At 52.8% G+C, this 17,289-nt stretch overlaps 1 protein-coding gene across 1 annotated transcript in view; it reads left to right on the forward strand.

The window, feature by feature from the left end:
* The first annotated feature begins 2,685 nt into the window (after positions 1-2,685).
* ETS1 (ETS proto-oncogene 1, transcription factor) overlaps positions 2,686-17,289 on the forward strand; it is a 77,281-nt gene continuing 62,677 nt past the window's right edge. The window contains exons 1-3 of the mRNA XM_009097824.4: positions 2,686-2,799; positions 9,696-9,778; positions 11,980-12,124. Of these exons, the coding sequence (XP_009096072.1) occupies positions 9,707-9,778; positions 11,980-12,124 (217 nt within the window). The 5' untranslated portion in view covers positions 2,686-2,799; positions 9,696-9,706. The remainder of the gene's footprint in view (positions 2,800-9,695; positions 9,779-11,979; positions 12,125-17,289) is intronic.

A 17,289-nucleotide genomic window follows, 5' to 3' on the forward strand; every position in this document is an offset into this window, starting at 1 on the left:
AGCAGACAAACCAGGAGCATCTCCAGGTGCTGTCACCCTCCCAGTGCTGCTGCTCTGAGCTCCCGCCCCAAGTGGTGCTGAGGATTTCTCAGGGTACTGGGAAAGGGGCTGCTTCTGCTGACACCAGTGTTCTGCACCTTTCAACAGGAGCCTGAGGGCCCCCAAATTTAAGCAGCCTACGAGTGCAGAACCTGTGAAACATCCCCAAGACATCCCCAATTTGGTGAAGCCATCAATTACTGCTGCAGGGAAACATTAAGGGATTGCTTTATTTTTTATGAGCATGGAGCAAACCCAAAGCAGCTGCCATGGAAAGTGCAATGACTTTATGATCAATTCCATGAGCTGCCCGAAATTTAACCCTACTTTTTGTTGTGAGCTGAAGCAACTGCTTTGGGTGACTGATGTGACAGCAGTGACCCTGAAACCAGGCAACCATGTGGAACCTGGTGATCTTCACGGTCCCTTCCCACCCAAAGCATTCCATGACTCTGGGATTCCACGTCCCAGCCTCCCAGCTGGCTGCACAGCCACTCCACAGAGCTGTTAATGTCTGCATTCTGCACCTCAGCACTCTCCTGAGCACAGCATCCAGGCAGGGACATCTTGCTCACAGCTGCCAGCAGGGTTATCCCAGGAAGAGTTGCCCTGATAAAAATTGATTGCTGAACACATTCCACTCCTTTGGAGCTCAGATGTGACAGAGCCTTTGTAGCAAAGCCCAGGAGGCTGGAAACCTTCCTGGGGAGATGGAACCCTGTAAATCATTTCCTGTGTTAAAACAGCTACAAGAGGGAGCTGTGCCTGGCCAGTCCAGCAGGTAACTGATTTGGGCCACCTGGAGCTGTGTCTTTCTAAATTCAGGGCTAAAGAAGAGATTCATTCATCATTTGGAAGCTCCTGAAGGACTTGGGAATAGTTTTATGTGCATAAATAATGGGATTTTTTAGCTATTTGTCACTCTGTGCATTTTAGCAATCTCCTGGTCTGGGAGAGGGGGACAGGAGGGACTTTTATCCTGTGAACACTTGTTCAGCACATCTGATTTCTCTGGGGAACATTTGGCAGCAGGAGATGCTACAAGAGCCCTGTGCAGGCAGAAATTATCCACGTGGGAGCAAACACAGCTTTGGTTTGTACTTTGCAAATGCCCACTGTGCTGAGAGTACTCAAAATAGCCAGGGCTGTGCTGGGGAAGGAGTCTCCAGGAGTTATTCTCTCCCCACACACCGACCCTTCAGCAGTGACAGCACTCAGATGTACAGGCTGCTCGGGTTTTTTGTGAGGGTGCTGCTAAATTCCCTGGAGATCACCCCCTCCTGCAGATCCTCTGCAAGCAGAACCTCCTGGGGTCAGAGCAGGGGGGCACTGAGGGCTGAGCCCCACTGGGGCTGGGGGCTCTTTGCTGATCTTCTCTTACAGTCTCTTTTAGGATCTCCAGGGAAATGCCAGCAGCTGCTCCCGGCCCCCATTTGCTCCTGGAGCAGCACACATGGAGCCCTCGGGGCCTGGGCTTTGCCCCTGACAGGGGCTGGTCCCGGGCTGCTCATGGACACAGCGGGGTGGGATCCGTGCTGGAGCCGGGCAGCAGTTCCAGCCTGGAGCCGGGCAGCAGTTCCAGCCTGGAGCTGGGCAGGTTTTCCAGCCTGGGGCTGGGCAGCAGTTCCAGCCTGGAGCCCTCTCCTGGAGGAAAAGGCGGCTCTGCTGCCCGGAGAGCGAGAGGGGGATAGGCGAGATGGGCAGGTCCTCCTGCATCCGGGATTTGCGGGGCTACTGGCGTCTGGAGCTCCCTGGCCAGGCTGTGTAGAGGAAGACAGGGGTATTAGGCAAAGATCCTGCTGTTCCAGAGCCTCTGGATAATTCCCAGGGGCGTTAAAGGTCTGAGATCACTGCACGCTGGGTTTCTGTCCCTCTGCTGGCCCTGGCCAGCCGGGAACGCGCTGTCCTGCCCTTCTCCTGCCTGGAGAGGCCCCGCACACCCTGAGCACCTGCCTTGGGGCTGGGCTTTGGGGACATGGGGGTCGGGACCATCCAGCCCTGGCAGAGCTGCTTCGGTGGCTCCCAGCGCTGCCCAGGGAGCAAACTCCTCGAAGGGAGTTTCCCTCAGCCTTTAAGGCTGTAAAAGCGAGCAGCGGCCCCCAGGGCACGTTGTTGGTTCCAGGGTACATGTCGAGAGCTGGCAGGACTGGCAGCAGGCTGGAGCCTTCCAGGGCTGGGCTAAGCGGGAAGCGGAGCAGAGAGCCCCAGATCCGCACGGAGCAGGGACAGGAGCGGTGCCAGCGCCCTTCAGGGAAGGGGTTTCTGCCATGGGGCACCTCGGCAGCTGCTGGGCTGGGCTTTGGAGCCAGGGCTGCCACAGCCTCACCGGGCAGTGCTCTGCCAGCCTTGCCTCGGTCCCTGGGCAGGAACCAACTCCGCTGACGGGACTTGGGGCTGCAGCAGCACTGGGCAGGCTGGAGCCTCGGGTGCACTCACAGGGCACGGACCCAAAGGCCACCCCACGGCGGGGCTGGCAGGGCTGTACCCATCCCCACCTCCAAGCAGCGGCTGTTTTGTTTCCCCAGCGCCGTGACAGCGGCCAGAGGTGGCTCTTTCCTGGCTGGCGGCGTTCGCAGCGCCCTGGGTGCGGGGCTGACCACTCCCCCTCCCTTTGAATAGCAGCCCTGCCTCGAACACTATGGTATTTCCATCCTCCCCGGCTCCAGCGCGGAGAGCACCAGGTAGCTGGGAGGAGAGCGGACACAAGTGTGGGAAGCCGTGGAGGATATCAAGCTTTTCCCCGGGTCCTTCAGCTGAGCCGTAAGTGGTGGGGGAAGAGGCTCTTTGAACTCTTTTGGGGGTCGGAGGTACCTGTGAACATTTTCAGGACACCTCAGATCTGGTTTGTGGTGATTTACTTTTCCTCTCTCAATTTCCAGTTTCACCCAGTGACTGATTTGTGTATTTGCTACTGCAGGATCTTCTGTAAATGTCTCAGATTATGCCTCCCTTTAAAAATTTATATATTTTTATATATATATATATATATATATATATATATATGGTACATAAATTTTATAGAGATTTAGGAGAACATTATTATTTTCCTCATCGAGGTGGAAGGCTCTGCACTGGTATTAGTACAGTGAATTAAATTTGCAGTTCCTTTGCTGCTCTGAATTGTAATTTGGTTTTTGTGTAATTTGGTTTGGTTTTGCTGTGAGGGAGGGGAGCTCCAAAGTGCCCAGGGTGAGATGGACAGACCTGGGGCTGATTCCTGCTTTGCAGGGATGATTGGAAGGATTTCTTATGACCCCTCCAGGGGTTTTCCACGGTGATGCCATCCCCTAAAGAGTGCCACAGGTGCCAGCATTTGCCTTTGGGAGCAGCTGGAGTGTGACAACAGCAGGGATGTGCTGCCATTCCTTGGGAACAGCAGAATCCTGCCCCCCGGCCCAGGCAGTGGGAATTGCGAGTCCCTGAGGAGCCCAGCAAGGCCTTCCCCTTCCCGTTAGTCTGTAAATCACTGCTGTCTGTGCCCGTGGCCACTCTCTCGGTGTTAGAGGCACCGCCAGCTTCCCCTGCTGCGCAGCCAGCAGCCACCTCTGGGGCCGGGCTGGGCCGGGCTGGGCCGGGCTGGGGCTGGGCTGGGCCGGGCTGCCTTCCTGCTGGAGCCCGGTCCTGCCTCAGCCCGGTCCTGCTGCCCCCTGCTCTGCTGGGTGTGCAGCTATGCATCCTGCCTGCTGGGAGAATAATGCTCTGACAGGCCTGATTTGTTTGGGTATTTACTGCTTGCCCAGGGCTGGGATGTGTGGAAGCCCGAGGTGTTTTTTGTACCCCAGCACTGGGATGTGTGTGTCCCTTGTCCTCAGGTTCACCACAGAGCTTTAGGGGAGGGGACTGTGTGCCCCTCCAGATCACAAACCTCTTTCCCAAGCTGAGGGACAAAGAAACAGAAGGTAACCCCACGTTCCCCAGTGGTTTGGGGCCCTGTGGAAGAGCAGGGTTTGGTGGGAATTTCAGAGCGGGTTGGGACCGGCTGCTCCAGGTGTCCTGCTGGAGGTGCCACAGGGATCCTGGGCAGCTCCTCCCAGCTGGGCTGTCCAGCCCTGCCCAAGGCCCTGTGCCAGGGAGAGGCTGGGCTCTGTGAGATGGGCAAGGTGTGAGAGGGCAGGGATCCCTCTCTGAATAGTGGCACACTGATCCTGTTCATTCCACTTGTGCTCTGCCCCAGATGAGGGCCTGGCCCATGGCATTGTGTGTGAGTCTACTGGTTCAGGAGGCAAATTCGTGAGTGAGACAACAGCTGACCTAATTAACCCTCCCTTCACATCCTCCCGCAGTTGCCAGTGGCTGCTGTGAGCCGGGGCAGAGCAGGGTGATTTAATGGCAGCAGCTCTGCCATCCCACCTAAACCCTCTCCTGCCTGACCCGTGCTGTCAGCTCGAGGTGCATCTGCTGGGGCTGCTGATGGGGGCAGTATCTTAGCTTAATTAGCAGCTGAGTAATCGATGGATGAGCAGAGAGCCGGAGAAACGTAGAGAAAAAGCAGTTTGCTCCGAGCACAGAGAGCCAGGGCTTTGTGAGGCTGGGCCGAACTTTAACGCCGTTGGCACTGTCACCCATCCCAGGCAGAGCCTGTCCAGCCAGACGGGAGGGCTCTTGAGATGCCCTCGTGTCTGCCAGGCCCCGGGGGAGGGAGCAGCCGGGGATGCTGCGGGCGGCCCCTGCCCCGTCCCCGGCAGAGGCCGAGCCCCGGCAATCGCGCCCGGCAGCGGCCCGGGCCTCACAGCCTCGGCCGAGCCCCCTCACTCTCCCCGGGTGACCTCCTCCCGGCCCGTCACCCTCCCCGGGGATTTCCAGCGGCTGCAGGAGGGCCATTGCTGCTCTGTTTACCGCAGCACCTCCTGCTGCCCCGCAGGAAACCGGGTGCGAACACCCCAAAGTTATAAAATCATCAGAAATGTGGGATTGAGTGCGGCCAATCTGTTCAAACCACGGCTGTAAGTGTAGAAAGCACCCTCCTGTCCGCTGCTCCTGCCTTAGGGATGCTCCTTTTGTGCGAGGCGGTGCCGGGGGCTGATGAATGGAAGGAGGTTTCTAAGATGCCAACAGATCAACAGCCCCTTCTCCCCTGGGAACGGGCTGCCTGGAAAGTGCCAGCATCCCAAGGGTTAAAGCCTGGCGGAAGGATGTCATTTCCACCGGCTCTTCGCCCCACCCCCTCAAAGATGATAAATTATTGCTGGACGCAAAAATGAAGTGGTTATCACTGAGCAGCTCTGGGTCAGCCAGGCAGCCCGGGGAGGGTGGGGGTGTGGCAGGGGCTGCTGCAGGTTCTTGAAGCCTTGATTCACCTTCTTGAAGCCAGAAATATTTTGGTGGGGCTGCTGATGCTGCCCCATCCTCCTGGCTTCTCATCAGACCTCATGGAAAAGGAATTTTCTTGGTTTATTGGGATGGAGGAAAGCACCCAAACAGTGTTTTGTGGCTGTCCCAGGTGTGCCACCCTGCAGTGACACCTTCCCTGGTGCCCAGCTGGGCTGAGGAACGTGGGACAGAGCTGAGTGTGGTGCTGCAGCTCAGAAACTGGGGAACAGTCTGAGCCTCAGGACTCACCCAGAGCCATGGATGGAACATTAAACTGGGAAACAGGGATGGGACTTGACTCTGCCTCTGGGACGTCACTGTGGCATCGCTCCACTTCCTTCTGCCTATCCTTGAGCAAACATAAAACTGAACAACAAACAACAAACAGGAAAATACTGTGAAGTGTCTTCATATATCCAACAGACAAAGCTCACTTTATTCTAATATTCACTTTTAACTCCTTCCCAACTTCTGCAAGGGGGGTGTGTGTTAGTCATGACCACAAACAACTTTTCCCTTTTTAAACCAAGCTCAGTAATTGACTTAAAATCAAAAAAACCCTCAACCTTGTAAAAGAGGAGGGATGGATGTTGAAATGAAATTAAAATTTTAATTTAGTTTAGAAATGACCCAAGAGTGTAATAGCTTCAGCTGGTACTTGATCAAGTCCCAAAATAAATGCTGTTTCTCCTACACGTTTTCACAATAGGACAGGAATAAAAAGAGCAAACAATAAGGCTGAAGTCAAGCTGTTAAATCATTAAGGATTTTACCAAATGGTTCAGATCCCCCTCTAATTACTAGCAGCTCTCAGCAAGCTGTGGCTTTGGATTATCTTGATGTAAATCTGCAGTGATTTCCTCAGTATCAGCCAAATTACCTGCCCAGAGAGCTCCAGCCTGGAATGGAGCTCAGCTGAGTTCCCTGACAGCATCCAGGGGAGGAGAGGAACTCTTTGGGCTCTTATTAGAGGAAGCTGAAGAGAAGCAAAATATCGCTCAGCCATCAGGGAAACTTGCTGACAGTGAGAGATGTTTTGGGCTGTGAAGTAGTTTCCTCTGGGAAGTGGTGGAAGTTCTGTTAAAATTAGCCCGGAAAAAGCACAGCAGAGCTCCCTCTGTCCTGTCCCTGTCTCCTTCTCCACACTCATTTTTCCAGAGCACAATTATTCCGTGCCCAGAATCTGCTCACGTGCCTTTTCCAGCAGGGTGGGTCACTTACTGGGTGCCATCCCTGCCATCCATAGTGGGGGCTTGGAATGGTCTCTTCTGGGGTTCCTTCTTCAGGGATTCCATGATTCCAGGTCCTTTTCACAGCCTCCAGCCTGTGTTTCTCTGCCCTTTAACCATTGTCACCCACAAGACCCGCATCAGGTTAGGGAACTGGTTTAATTTGTGTTTAACCAGGACTTCTCTTAAACCCACAGAGAATGTTGCTGAGTTTTGTGTTGTGCTCCTGCCCCTCTCTTGTGCTTTTTAACAGCTCAGCTTGGAGGGGAAGAGAAACCAGAAAGCAAACTGGCTCTAAATGTCTTGGAGCTGAGCTGCTGTCTAGAAATGCTAAATTCACCTCTTGGCTGTGAGGGAGCTGCTGGGGCTGCTTTGCAGCTCTGCTTGAATCCTATTGCTGTTCCTTGCTGCATGAAGCCTGTCCTGGGTGTCAGGATGGGTTTGGTGCTGCTGAGCTCGGAGCACATCCACGGCCTCGAGCAGCAGCGTGTGGTGCCTTGCTGGAAGGTTCAGCCTGAGAAAGATGCAAAGGACAGCCAGCCAGGCGTGAACGTGGCTCTCGAGAGCTGCTGTGAGTGAGGTGCCTCCACCAAAGGGGATAAAACCCCAAAGCAACCCCAGCTGCTGCTGCATGAGCTGCAGAGCAGAGAGCAGGGGTTTGACTGCTCTTTGACTGCTCCTGGGGTTGAGAGCCCTCACCCTCGGGCACGTGGCTGTCACTGTGGCAGGTGAACAGCCCCAGCTCTCTCTGGCTGGGGCTGTTCACCTGCCACCCTGTCTGTTCTTCTTTGTTTGGCAGCATCAACCTTTGCTTTAGGGCAAGGCCAGCCTGTGTTTACCTGAGACGGTTTCCATGTGCTGAAGGTCGGGGTCAGGTGTGTGATGGGCTGGGATGGAGCACCTTGCCCTGCGTTAGGGGATGCCCTTCATGCCAGGGGTGCTCCCCCCTGGAAGTGCTCAAGGCCAGGTTGGACGGGGATTAAAGCACCCTGGTCTTGTGGAAGAGAGAACTTTTCCAGCCTAAACTCGTCCCTGCCCATGGCAGGGGATGAGCTTGAAGGTCCCTTCGAGCCCTAAACGTTCTGTGCTCAGCCAGGCTGCAGCAATGCGCTGCACACGCTTTGTCTGGCCCAGCTGCAGCTGCCCCAGCTGCAGGGAGATTGAAGCCAAGGCGTTTTAACGCCTCGTTAGGGCGGGCTGGCAGGGCGTGCACAGATGCTGAGATTAGTTAAGGCTTCTCAACCACACTAACTCGCATTCGGTGTGGTTTTGGGTACAGCACAAAGAGAAACAGGTTGGTTGTTCTTCCACCACGTAGGGGTAGTTTTCAGTCTTGTGAATTAGAAAAGAGAAGTTTGAAAAAAAAATTTCTGCTGGTGTTCGAGGCAGAGTTAGTAATAACCAGCAGGAAATGATGATGATAATTTAATACTGTGCACATGCAGGTGTTTTGTGTTGGGCCATTACTCACAGGGCACGGGGGAGATGCTCTGGGGGTCCCTGTTTGCTGAGGTGCTGAGTGAGAGCCAAAGCAGCTCTGGGGTGGAGAACTGCAGAGAGCTCTGCAGCAGCAAAGCCCTCAGGCAAGGACCAGAGGGAAGGCTGGGAGAGGGTCCCAGGGCCTCCAGGAGATGTTCAAGGGTGCAGGGTAGAAGTGGAGTCCGGGGGTGATGTGGGTGAGCTGGCTCTGCTGAGAAGAGCTGAGCACAAAACATGCGGAGCTCGAGTTTGATGAGCTGGGAAAGGGGCTCAGCCTGAGGAAAAGGAGGCTCAGGGGGCCCTCTTTAAAAAAAGCCTGGATGTGGCACTCAGTGCCAGGGATTAGTTGAGGTGTTTGGGCTCAGTTGGACTCGATGATCTTGAAGGTCTCTTTCAATCTTGTGATTCTGTGAATTCTGGCTCTGCATGACTCCCTGTAAGGAGAGCATCCAGGGGGAGTTCCCTGTTCTCCCAGGAAACAAGTGACAGAAGCAAAGGAAACAGCCTCAGGTAGCACCAGGGGAGGTTTAGGTTGGATATCAGGAAAATTTCTTCACTCAAAGGTTTGCCAAGCACTGGCACAGCTGCCCAGGGCATGGTGTAGTTCCCTTCCCTGGAGGTGTTCCAAACGTGTAAAGTGGCACTTGGGATAACCTGGCAGTGCCAGGTTAAGCGTTGGACCAGATAATTCCAGGATTTTGTTGTAAGATAACTCAGCCAGGTGTTTTGCAGTGGCCACAGCCCAGAGCTCTGCAGGAGTGCAGAGGGGGGTCCCCAGGAGCCAGGGCTGTGTCCTCAGGGAGGTTAGAGCAGCTCCTCTGCACCAGCAGGCTGGGAACAGCCATTCCCATAGCTGCAGGGTCCATCCTGCCCAAGCCAGCCCTGCCCAGCCCAGGCTATTCCACTTCCCTCTGTCCCCCCAGCACCTTGGAGTCACAGCCCCAAAACACAGACCTTGCCTTGGCCCTGTGTTCCCACTGGCATTGCAAGGAGAGATGGAGAAACACCCCCAGCTCTGCTAACAGAGCCACAGTGCAGCTCCTCAGCCACACAAATGGCTTCAGTGAGGATTAAAAATACAGCTAATGAGCAGCTCTGGCAGGAGAGTGAATCCTGAGTGAGGAAGGCAGTGATTCAGTGAGGGAAACCTAAGCTCATGTGCAAAACCAGAGGATGTGTCCTGAAAGCAGCAAAGTTCTTTGTGAGGCAGACAGGGCCTGACAAAGCTTTCACAGGAAAGGTGTTGATCTCAACAAACTGCCTTTTTTTTTTTTTTTTTTTCTCCCTCAAAAGAAAGAAATTGGCAACAATTTCCCACCAATTCTCCAGCAAAGGAAATATGATCTCATCTTCCCTCAGAGCAGCTCCCTCAGCTTGCAGGTGATCATTCATTAATTCATTCCCCATTGTCAGGCTCTCCCCTGGTTACACTCCTGCATCTGGGCGCTGCATTGTTTACACAACCCCTCTAATCACAATATTTCCTATTAATCCAGGTATTTTTCCTCTTAACTTTTCCAGCCTAAACTCGTTAAGGTGACAGTGCTCCAAGCTTTATACAGCTGTGGAAAGCATGGATTTAGCTGGTGCTGTCAGTTTTTATGGCATGGAATCTAATGCCCCTCTCCATTCCTGCAGGCACCTCCAAGATGATGAGTTATTATATGGACACAGCCATTGGCAATGCAGCTCCTTATTCTTTGGCTCGGCCTGGAATGATGGTAAGGAATGGGCTGGGCAAGGGGAATGGCCTTGCACTGAATGAGGGTGGGCACAGATGAGATTTTAGAATGAAATTCACCCCTGGCAGGGTGGGCAGGCCTTGGCACAGGTGCCCAGAGCAGCTGTGGCTGCCCCTGGATCCCTGGCAACGTCCAAGGCCAGGCTGGACAGGCTTGGAGCATCCTGGGATAGTGGGAGGTGTCCCTGCCATGGCAGGGGGTGGAGTGAGAGAGTCTTTATGGTCCCTTCCGATCCAAACCTTTCCATGCCTCTATAAAAAACAGGAATTGGGGCTGGTTTCCTACCCTAGCAGTTGTCTCTCAGGTTGCTGGGATTTCTCCAGCCCTGACCCAGCTCAGTGCCATCTCCTGAGGATCTAAGGTTTGAGGGAGTTCAGGGCAGTTCTGAATTCCAAGTGTTTACCCAGAGCTTCTCTGACCCTCTGGAGCCTGCAAACCTCCCCTGGAAATGGGGTCCTGGGTCGGATTTCCTGTGCTGGTGTGGGAGGGGTGTCAGGGGAACCATTGTCCTGCTGCCTGCTCCCCCTGCTTCACCTGGGACCAGTGGGACCAGCACAGAGCAGGGCAGCGACTGGGAAAGGCTCCCGTGGTTTTCTGGAGTTCTGGGACCACTCTGGTGCTCCCTGTCCCGAGCCAGCTCTGGTCTGTTTGCAGCTGACGGGTGATTGAGTGTAATAAACATTGCAGTGTGATCCTCGGACAGGTTGGGCAGGGATTTGAGCTTTTTTTTAGGAAAATCAGATCCATATTTAGGGAAATCTGATCCATATTTCAATAAACCAGAGAAATATATTCAGAGAAATCAGATCTCTACTTAGAGAAATGGCATTTCTAACCATTTGTCCAAAGAACTGCTGAGCGTGGGAGGTCAGATAAGCTCTGGACTGGCACCTCAGGCTGCACAGAACTTGTGCTAAAACCCAACATTTTCCCCAAACTGGGAAGAAAAGCCCATCCTGAGCCATGGAATATTCCCAAGGCAGCTTCAGAGCTTTCCTTTAAGTGGTTCCGAGCAAGCATTTGGCTTTTAAATATTGATTTGCCATCAAGGAAATCTATTCCCCCGCAGGGAAATGGTAACAATGATAAAAAATTCAAACATCCTGCATTTATTTATAGGTAGGTGCATGGTATTGTCCTCTTCTAGGGAGACAAACATTTAAATGCAATGTATTTATTATGTGGTGTATATGTATATGTGTGTGTGCCCATGGTAAATATATATATATATATAAAGTATACACACAGATGCACATAATAAATATGGTGTGTACATATATATACGCACTATATGTATACATAAATATATATGTATAAAATAGGTGTGTACAAAATAAAAGGAAAATTATATCCTGGGATCATTTATTAAAGCTTTGTTCCCAATCTAAACAAGTCTATGTTTCGAAATACCTCTATATCCATGCATAGTAAATGTATTTTCTTTATGAAGTATAAATTTAGCTTCATATACAATGAAAATAAATGTGTATTTTATACAGAGTTATAAGCTAGGATTACATAGGTGTGGGTGTATAAATTCTTCTATCACCCATTTAATCAGTACATCTATAATGTATTGTGTGTTAACACATAATAATATGTAATGTAATGTTTGGGTAATGATACATTATGTTATATAAATTATAGATGCATCTGTACATTTCATATGAGGTGTATTACTCATATACCCATGTGTGCATACCACATGTATAAACATCTTAGTGGACACACTGATAAAACAAACATAAACAACGCAAATAAAAAGAAAATAATCCCAAATAAATCCCTATAAATAGAAGAGGAACATAAATATGAGAGCTGGGACCAGGCTCCCCCTCAGTGCCTGGGCAGGTCTGTGGTTCTGCACCCCCTGGTGACCCCCACGTTTTGGGGGCTTTTGGGGCCTCCTGCTGCCTTAAAGTGACATTCCCAGTTGTGAGGTGTGGAACAGACCCCGCCACAGAGGGTATCCCTATGGGAGACCCCCAAGCTGCAATCCTGCCAAGCTCAGCCTCACTGTGACCTTCACTTTTCTCCTCATCTTGGTTTAAAAAAAGCCTTTTTTGTCCCAACACCCCCGAGCCAGCTGAGCTGGGATCTGCCAGGTTCTGGGGCAGCCCCCCTGCCCCCCGCACATTTCAGGGTCCCTCTCCCCTGACAGTTCCCTCTGCTCCTTCCAGAAACAAGGAGTGCCCGTTCCCTGCGAGGATCCCTGGGTGACCTGTGCCTTCCAGGCCTCCTGCTGCCAGCCCCGGCCCTGCTGCCCTCTCTGGGACGAGCCCGCCACGCAGGAGGTGCCCACCGGGCTGGAGCACTACGGCACGGGTAGGGCACGGGGGGCACCAGTGGGACACGGGGTGACATAGATGGGACATTTGTGGTGGTATGGGTAGGACATGGGGTGGCACGGGTAGGACACGGGTAGGACATTTGTGGTGGCACAAGTAGGACGCAGGGTGGCACGGGTCGGACACGGGGTGGCACAAGTAGGACATTTGTGGTGGTATGGGTAGGACACAGCGGTGGCACTTTCCCTGTGCTGGGGGGCTCAGAGCAGCCTCAGCTGGAAAAAGGAGCCGGAACCCCTGCCAGGCTCTGTTTGCTGTGTCCCCCCCAAGTGTCATTCCAGATTTGCTTTGTGCCCTAGTCCTGCCCTCATTTACTGGGGCTTTTGCCCTTAGTGCCATCCTCAGGCACAGCATCACCAGGTTGGCACCTACCTTGACGGTGTCAAGGGGTTCCCTTAGGGATGGTTGGCCCAGAAAGCAAAAAAACCCCTTAAATATGGGGGTTTTGTATTTATTGTCCACCTATTGAAGTGATGCTGAAGGGTGGGAGCTTCCTTCTTCCCTGCCGTGGTGTGGGAGTGCTCCTCTCCCCTTTCAGCTGGTGATTTTGCTGGTTTTTAGAATTTTGGAGTTCTGTGTGCACCTCCCTTGCATGTGGGGGCAGCAACCCTGCTTGCTGCTCCTGGGGTCTTGGGAGGATCCCATGGGCAGGGTGCACCTGCCAAGCTGCACCCTCTGCACTTCTCCTGGTGTTTGCAGGACTGGTGTCGTGGCTCCTGCTTAGTGGCTTTGCAAAGTGGCATCCATGGAGGCCTTCAAGGAAACAGGGATTCCCAAATTCCCATTCCACTCTGCTGGCAATTTTGGGTCTCTTGTAACTTAATGCTTTGCATTGGCACAGGGTGCCCAGAGCAGCTGGGGCTGCCCCAGCCCTGGAAGTGTCCAAGGCTGGGACACTTGGAGCAACCTGGGATAGTGGAAGGTGTCACTGCCCATGGCCCTGGATGAGCTTTAAGGTCTATTCCAACCCAGTTGTGGGAGTTTTTGATTTCTTGGCAGGTTGGAGGTCACCAGAGCTGGAAAGGAGAGGCCACGCTGGGCCATCAGCTAAAGCAACTCCCTGCCAGGGCCTGGTGAATGTGTTCTTGCCTTCCCTGCCAGGGCCTGGGGAATGTGTTCTTGCCTTCCCTGCCTGGGCCCAGGGAATGCCTTCCCTCCCTGAGACTAGCTGATGTCTCCTCCTTCACCTCTGTAGTTCAGAAGTTGTTATACAAGCACCAGGATCTGATTCTTGCCCCACCAGATGGATTTTCATGCTGAGCTTGCACTTGGGGCCATTTCTTGTGGTGAGGAAAGTGCGGTGGAATGAGATGAGCTTTAAGGTCCTGTGCAGGCCAGCCCAGGCTGGGATTCCTGGACTCCTGGAGGAGCAGCTGGCAGGGCAGATGTTCTCTGGCCTGGGCTGGGTGAGGAGGGAGCAGCCCAGGGCTCAGGTACCCCCAGCACAGCCCGGCCACAGAACCAAGAGAAAGAGCTCAAGTTGCACAACGTGACCTTTGCCAAGGGCCAAGATGAAGTTTCTGTTTCCCTTCAGTCCCACAGAAGCCTGTCCTGAAGCACTTAAACCCCGTGTAAGCTCCCCTGGGCATGTGCTGCTCTCCTGTGAGCGTTCCTGCTCCTTGCTGGTGCTCGCTACCCCAAGGGGAGGGAAAGCCCTGATGTTCAGAGACTTTCTGCAGCTGAGGGCTCAGCAGAACAGTGACTGCTGGGTGAAATGTACAGTTTGAAATCTCTCCTTGGCAAATGCTCGGGCATTTGGTGTTTTTTTTCCTTTCTCCTTTGGTGAGCACTTGAGTGTGAGCAGGAGGTGGACACAGAGAGCTATGCCTGTGGCCGGAGCAAAGCCCCTCTGCTATTCCCAGGCATCCTTATTCCAGCTATTTGCTCAACTCCAGTGAGTGACCTCTCTCAGCATGATGTCAGCTCTGTTCTGATGAAATCTGCCCTGGCAGCATTTGGATTTGCTCAAGCATTTTGTAAATCTGTGCCTGGAAAGTTTTTTTAGTTTTTTTTCCCCAACCCTCTCCCGTTTTCTGTGAAAGTGCTCTCTCCAGGGACCAACATATCTGCGGCCCAGATCTTCCTTACTCCACCATGGCTCTGTGAACTTTCTTGTTGCAGAGGCTGGATCCTGCCTCAGACATTAGTGAAGCCAGGGAAAGAAATCCAAGCTGTTGCTGTCTTCCACAGGTTTTGATCCACAGCTTTTAGAGAGTTGGGATGAGCAGGACAGGCCCCTGGGTCTCTCACAATACCTAAAAATTAGTTTTCAGTTCTTCCTGTTGCAATGCAAGGTGCTCCTTCTCTGATTTGTTTTTTCGTGTTGCTGGTTCTTCAGTCTAGAGCAGTTTCTAATTTTAAATGAGAGGAAACTCTTATTTGTATATGGGGCCAGGAACAGCCTTTCATTTCTCCTTTGTGTCTCAGCTGCACATGAAAACCATTTGTCATCTATTCTTCTGCTGTACCAGAGGCTATTTTGGTTTTCATGGTCTTGATGTTGGTGAAAGAAACAAGTCAACAAGGAAAATGCAAGTGTGAATATATCCTCCTGCAATAGAAACCCACAACATTTCTAAGAGTTTGAGGGCTGCTTGCGTTTAGGGAAGATGCTTTGCCTTTGAAGCTTGAGCAAGTTTATTTACACTGTGCTTGAAGCTGATAAGATTATTCTGTGATATGGATAAAGGAAAGCCTGATGTGGATTTAGCTCATAGATAAAGCAAGAAAGGGTGGAGTTTTTTGTCTTGGAAGGCCGACATTTGAAAATGGACTGGAGTCAGTTTTATTTGTCAGCTTGTACCACAATGTGTGGTGCACATGTTGGGAATGTCAGTGCCCAGGGATCACCACAGGAGGGAAGGGCCCAGCCCAGAGGTGACAGAACAAGGCCATCCAGAGGGGAGCTGCTGGCTGCTCTGCTGGGCTGGGGTAATAGGCCACAGGTTTAGGAATCATTCTCCAAATAATTTTTTTTAAAATTTAGCTCTTATTGTTTCAAGTGTGTCTTTAATAAAGCAATCAACTATTTATTACCTGTACCACAATGAAGAACAATCAACAGTGGCTGAGCATCCTACAACAATTCCAAGAAGCATGGTCTGAGCCCCCAGTGTAGCACAGCGAGTCTGTCATCAAGCCAGAGTCCTCCAGGCATCTTCTCAGCCTGGAGAAGAGCAGACTCTGGGCCAATTGTTAGAGCAGCCCTCCAGTATCTGAAGGCAGCCTACCAGAAGGAGGCAGATGAGCTACACAAGGGCACGTAGCTCTGCTCCTTGGCATCAGGTCAGTAAAGACACCTTGACTGCTCCATCTGCCACCCAACTGCAGGTGCCCTGTGCCTGCCCAAAGCGCTGCTGAATGGATGCTGAAGGCCACACTTAGCACTTTATGGTGAACTCCTAAGGAAAGTCCTCCCTGGGAATATTTTTTGGGTTGTACAAGGTTAGGTTAAAACTGGAGTGGAAGAAAAGATTTGCTAGTGTAATTATCAAAGTATTGTGGGGCTCTGAACAACCCGATCTAGGGGGTGGCATCCTGCCTGTGGTGCAAGGGTTGGAATGAGGAGATCTTTAAGGTCCCTTCCTGCCCAAACCACTCTGGGATTCTGTGATTCCATGACAATTTCAGCACGGATTCAGGGCCGGCTGTTCTGCCTTTAGGAGCCAAGGCCACTTTAACAGCCCCTTCCACCCTGAGTGGGTTTGTTTTCCTTACTGATAGGGGAGATAAAACTGTTGTTAATGGCAAGTGAGGGATGGAACCACTCCGACTCCAGCGGAAGAGCTTTCTACAGCTGTTGTGCTGAATTAGCATCCTTGGACTGAAGGTATTCCAGCCTTTTGGATACTTCTGAAGCATCTGGGGGAGTGCTCCTGGCTTCACTGAGAAATGGGTCACAGAATCCCGGGATGGCTTGGTTTGGAAGGAACCTTCAGGATCATCTCATCCCAGTGCCCTGCCACTGGCAGGGCCACCTTCCACCAGAGCAGGCTGCTCTAAGCCATGTCCAGACTGCCCTTGAGCCATCCCAGGGATCTTTTGGAGAGCAAAAAGCAGAGCTGGTGCTTCACGGGCATCAAGTCCTCGCAGCCAGGGCTGCCCTGGTGTGGAGCTGGTTTGGCCAGGAGAGCCAAGGCTCTGCAGCTGCAGAAACACTTCGGTGTGCTCTGTGCCCTCACCAAGCAGGGGTGGACCCTGTGATCCTCCTCCCAGTCCGGCTCCCAGCACAGCCAGGGCCACCGGCCGGGGTCCCACGGGGCCACCCACATCCATGGCCAAGCGTCCCTGCTTTTCCCCATGTGTCCCCTCCTTTGCCTGCTCTTCTCCTGGTGGAGAGCTCCGCAGGAAAACGTTTTCTGTGAGCACTTTCTGGGCCATCTTCCAGGCCCACGCTCAGAGGAAGGGGGCTTGGGGAGGAGGAGGAGAAGGGGGGAAGGTAAAGCTGACCAGGCTCAGCCCGATGGCTTCTCCAGCTGCAGAGCATTTTCTGAGCAAAGCTTTTTTTTTCTAAATCTGCTTTTTTTTTCATGTCCTTTTATCCTATTTTTAACTGCGGCCTCCTTCCTTTTCTCAGCCTCCTCCAACACTTCCCCCTCCCCTGTGCTGCACTGCCTCCCCCGCATGCTCTCACTGAGATGAATGGGAGCCTTCTCACAGGGCACGCACAGCTGCTGCTCCTGCCTGCAGGACAGCCAGCCCTTCCCTGGGCCGGCCAGGATCACCCCTGGGCCAGCCAGTCCTTCCCTGGGCCAGCCAGCCCTTCCCTGAGCCAGCCAGGATCACCCCTGGGCCAGCCAGGCTCTCTTCACCCTCTTTAGCAAACCGGAACAGGCAAAAGAGGATGTGCAGGAAGGTGAAGGGCAGCAGGATGGGGCGAAATCAGGGTGAGCCCCATGGGGAGCGATGCACTGGATAGGACATCATTCCATGGCTCAGGCAAAGCCCTGCACAAGATCCTACCCTTCCCAACCTGCTGCAGCATTCCCTGACCCTCAGCTCTCCCAGGCCCAGCTGACTCTGCAGCTCAAGTGGGAAAAGAGCTCTGAGCTCATTCTCTGCTGATGACCAAGGCACTGGGAGCTCCCTGGGGTTTTGTCTCAGACAGGCAGCACAGGGAATTTTCCAGAGTCAGGCAGGAAA

This window comes from Serinus canaria, chromosome 24 (genome assembly GCF_022539315.1).
Source record: "Serinus canaria isolate serCan28SL12 chromosome 24, serCan2020, whole genome shotgun sequence".
Lineage (NCBI taxonomy): Eukaryota > Metazoa > Chordata > Aves > Passeriformes > Fringillidae > Serinus > Serinus canaria.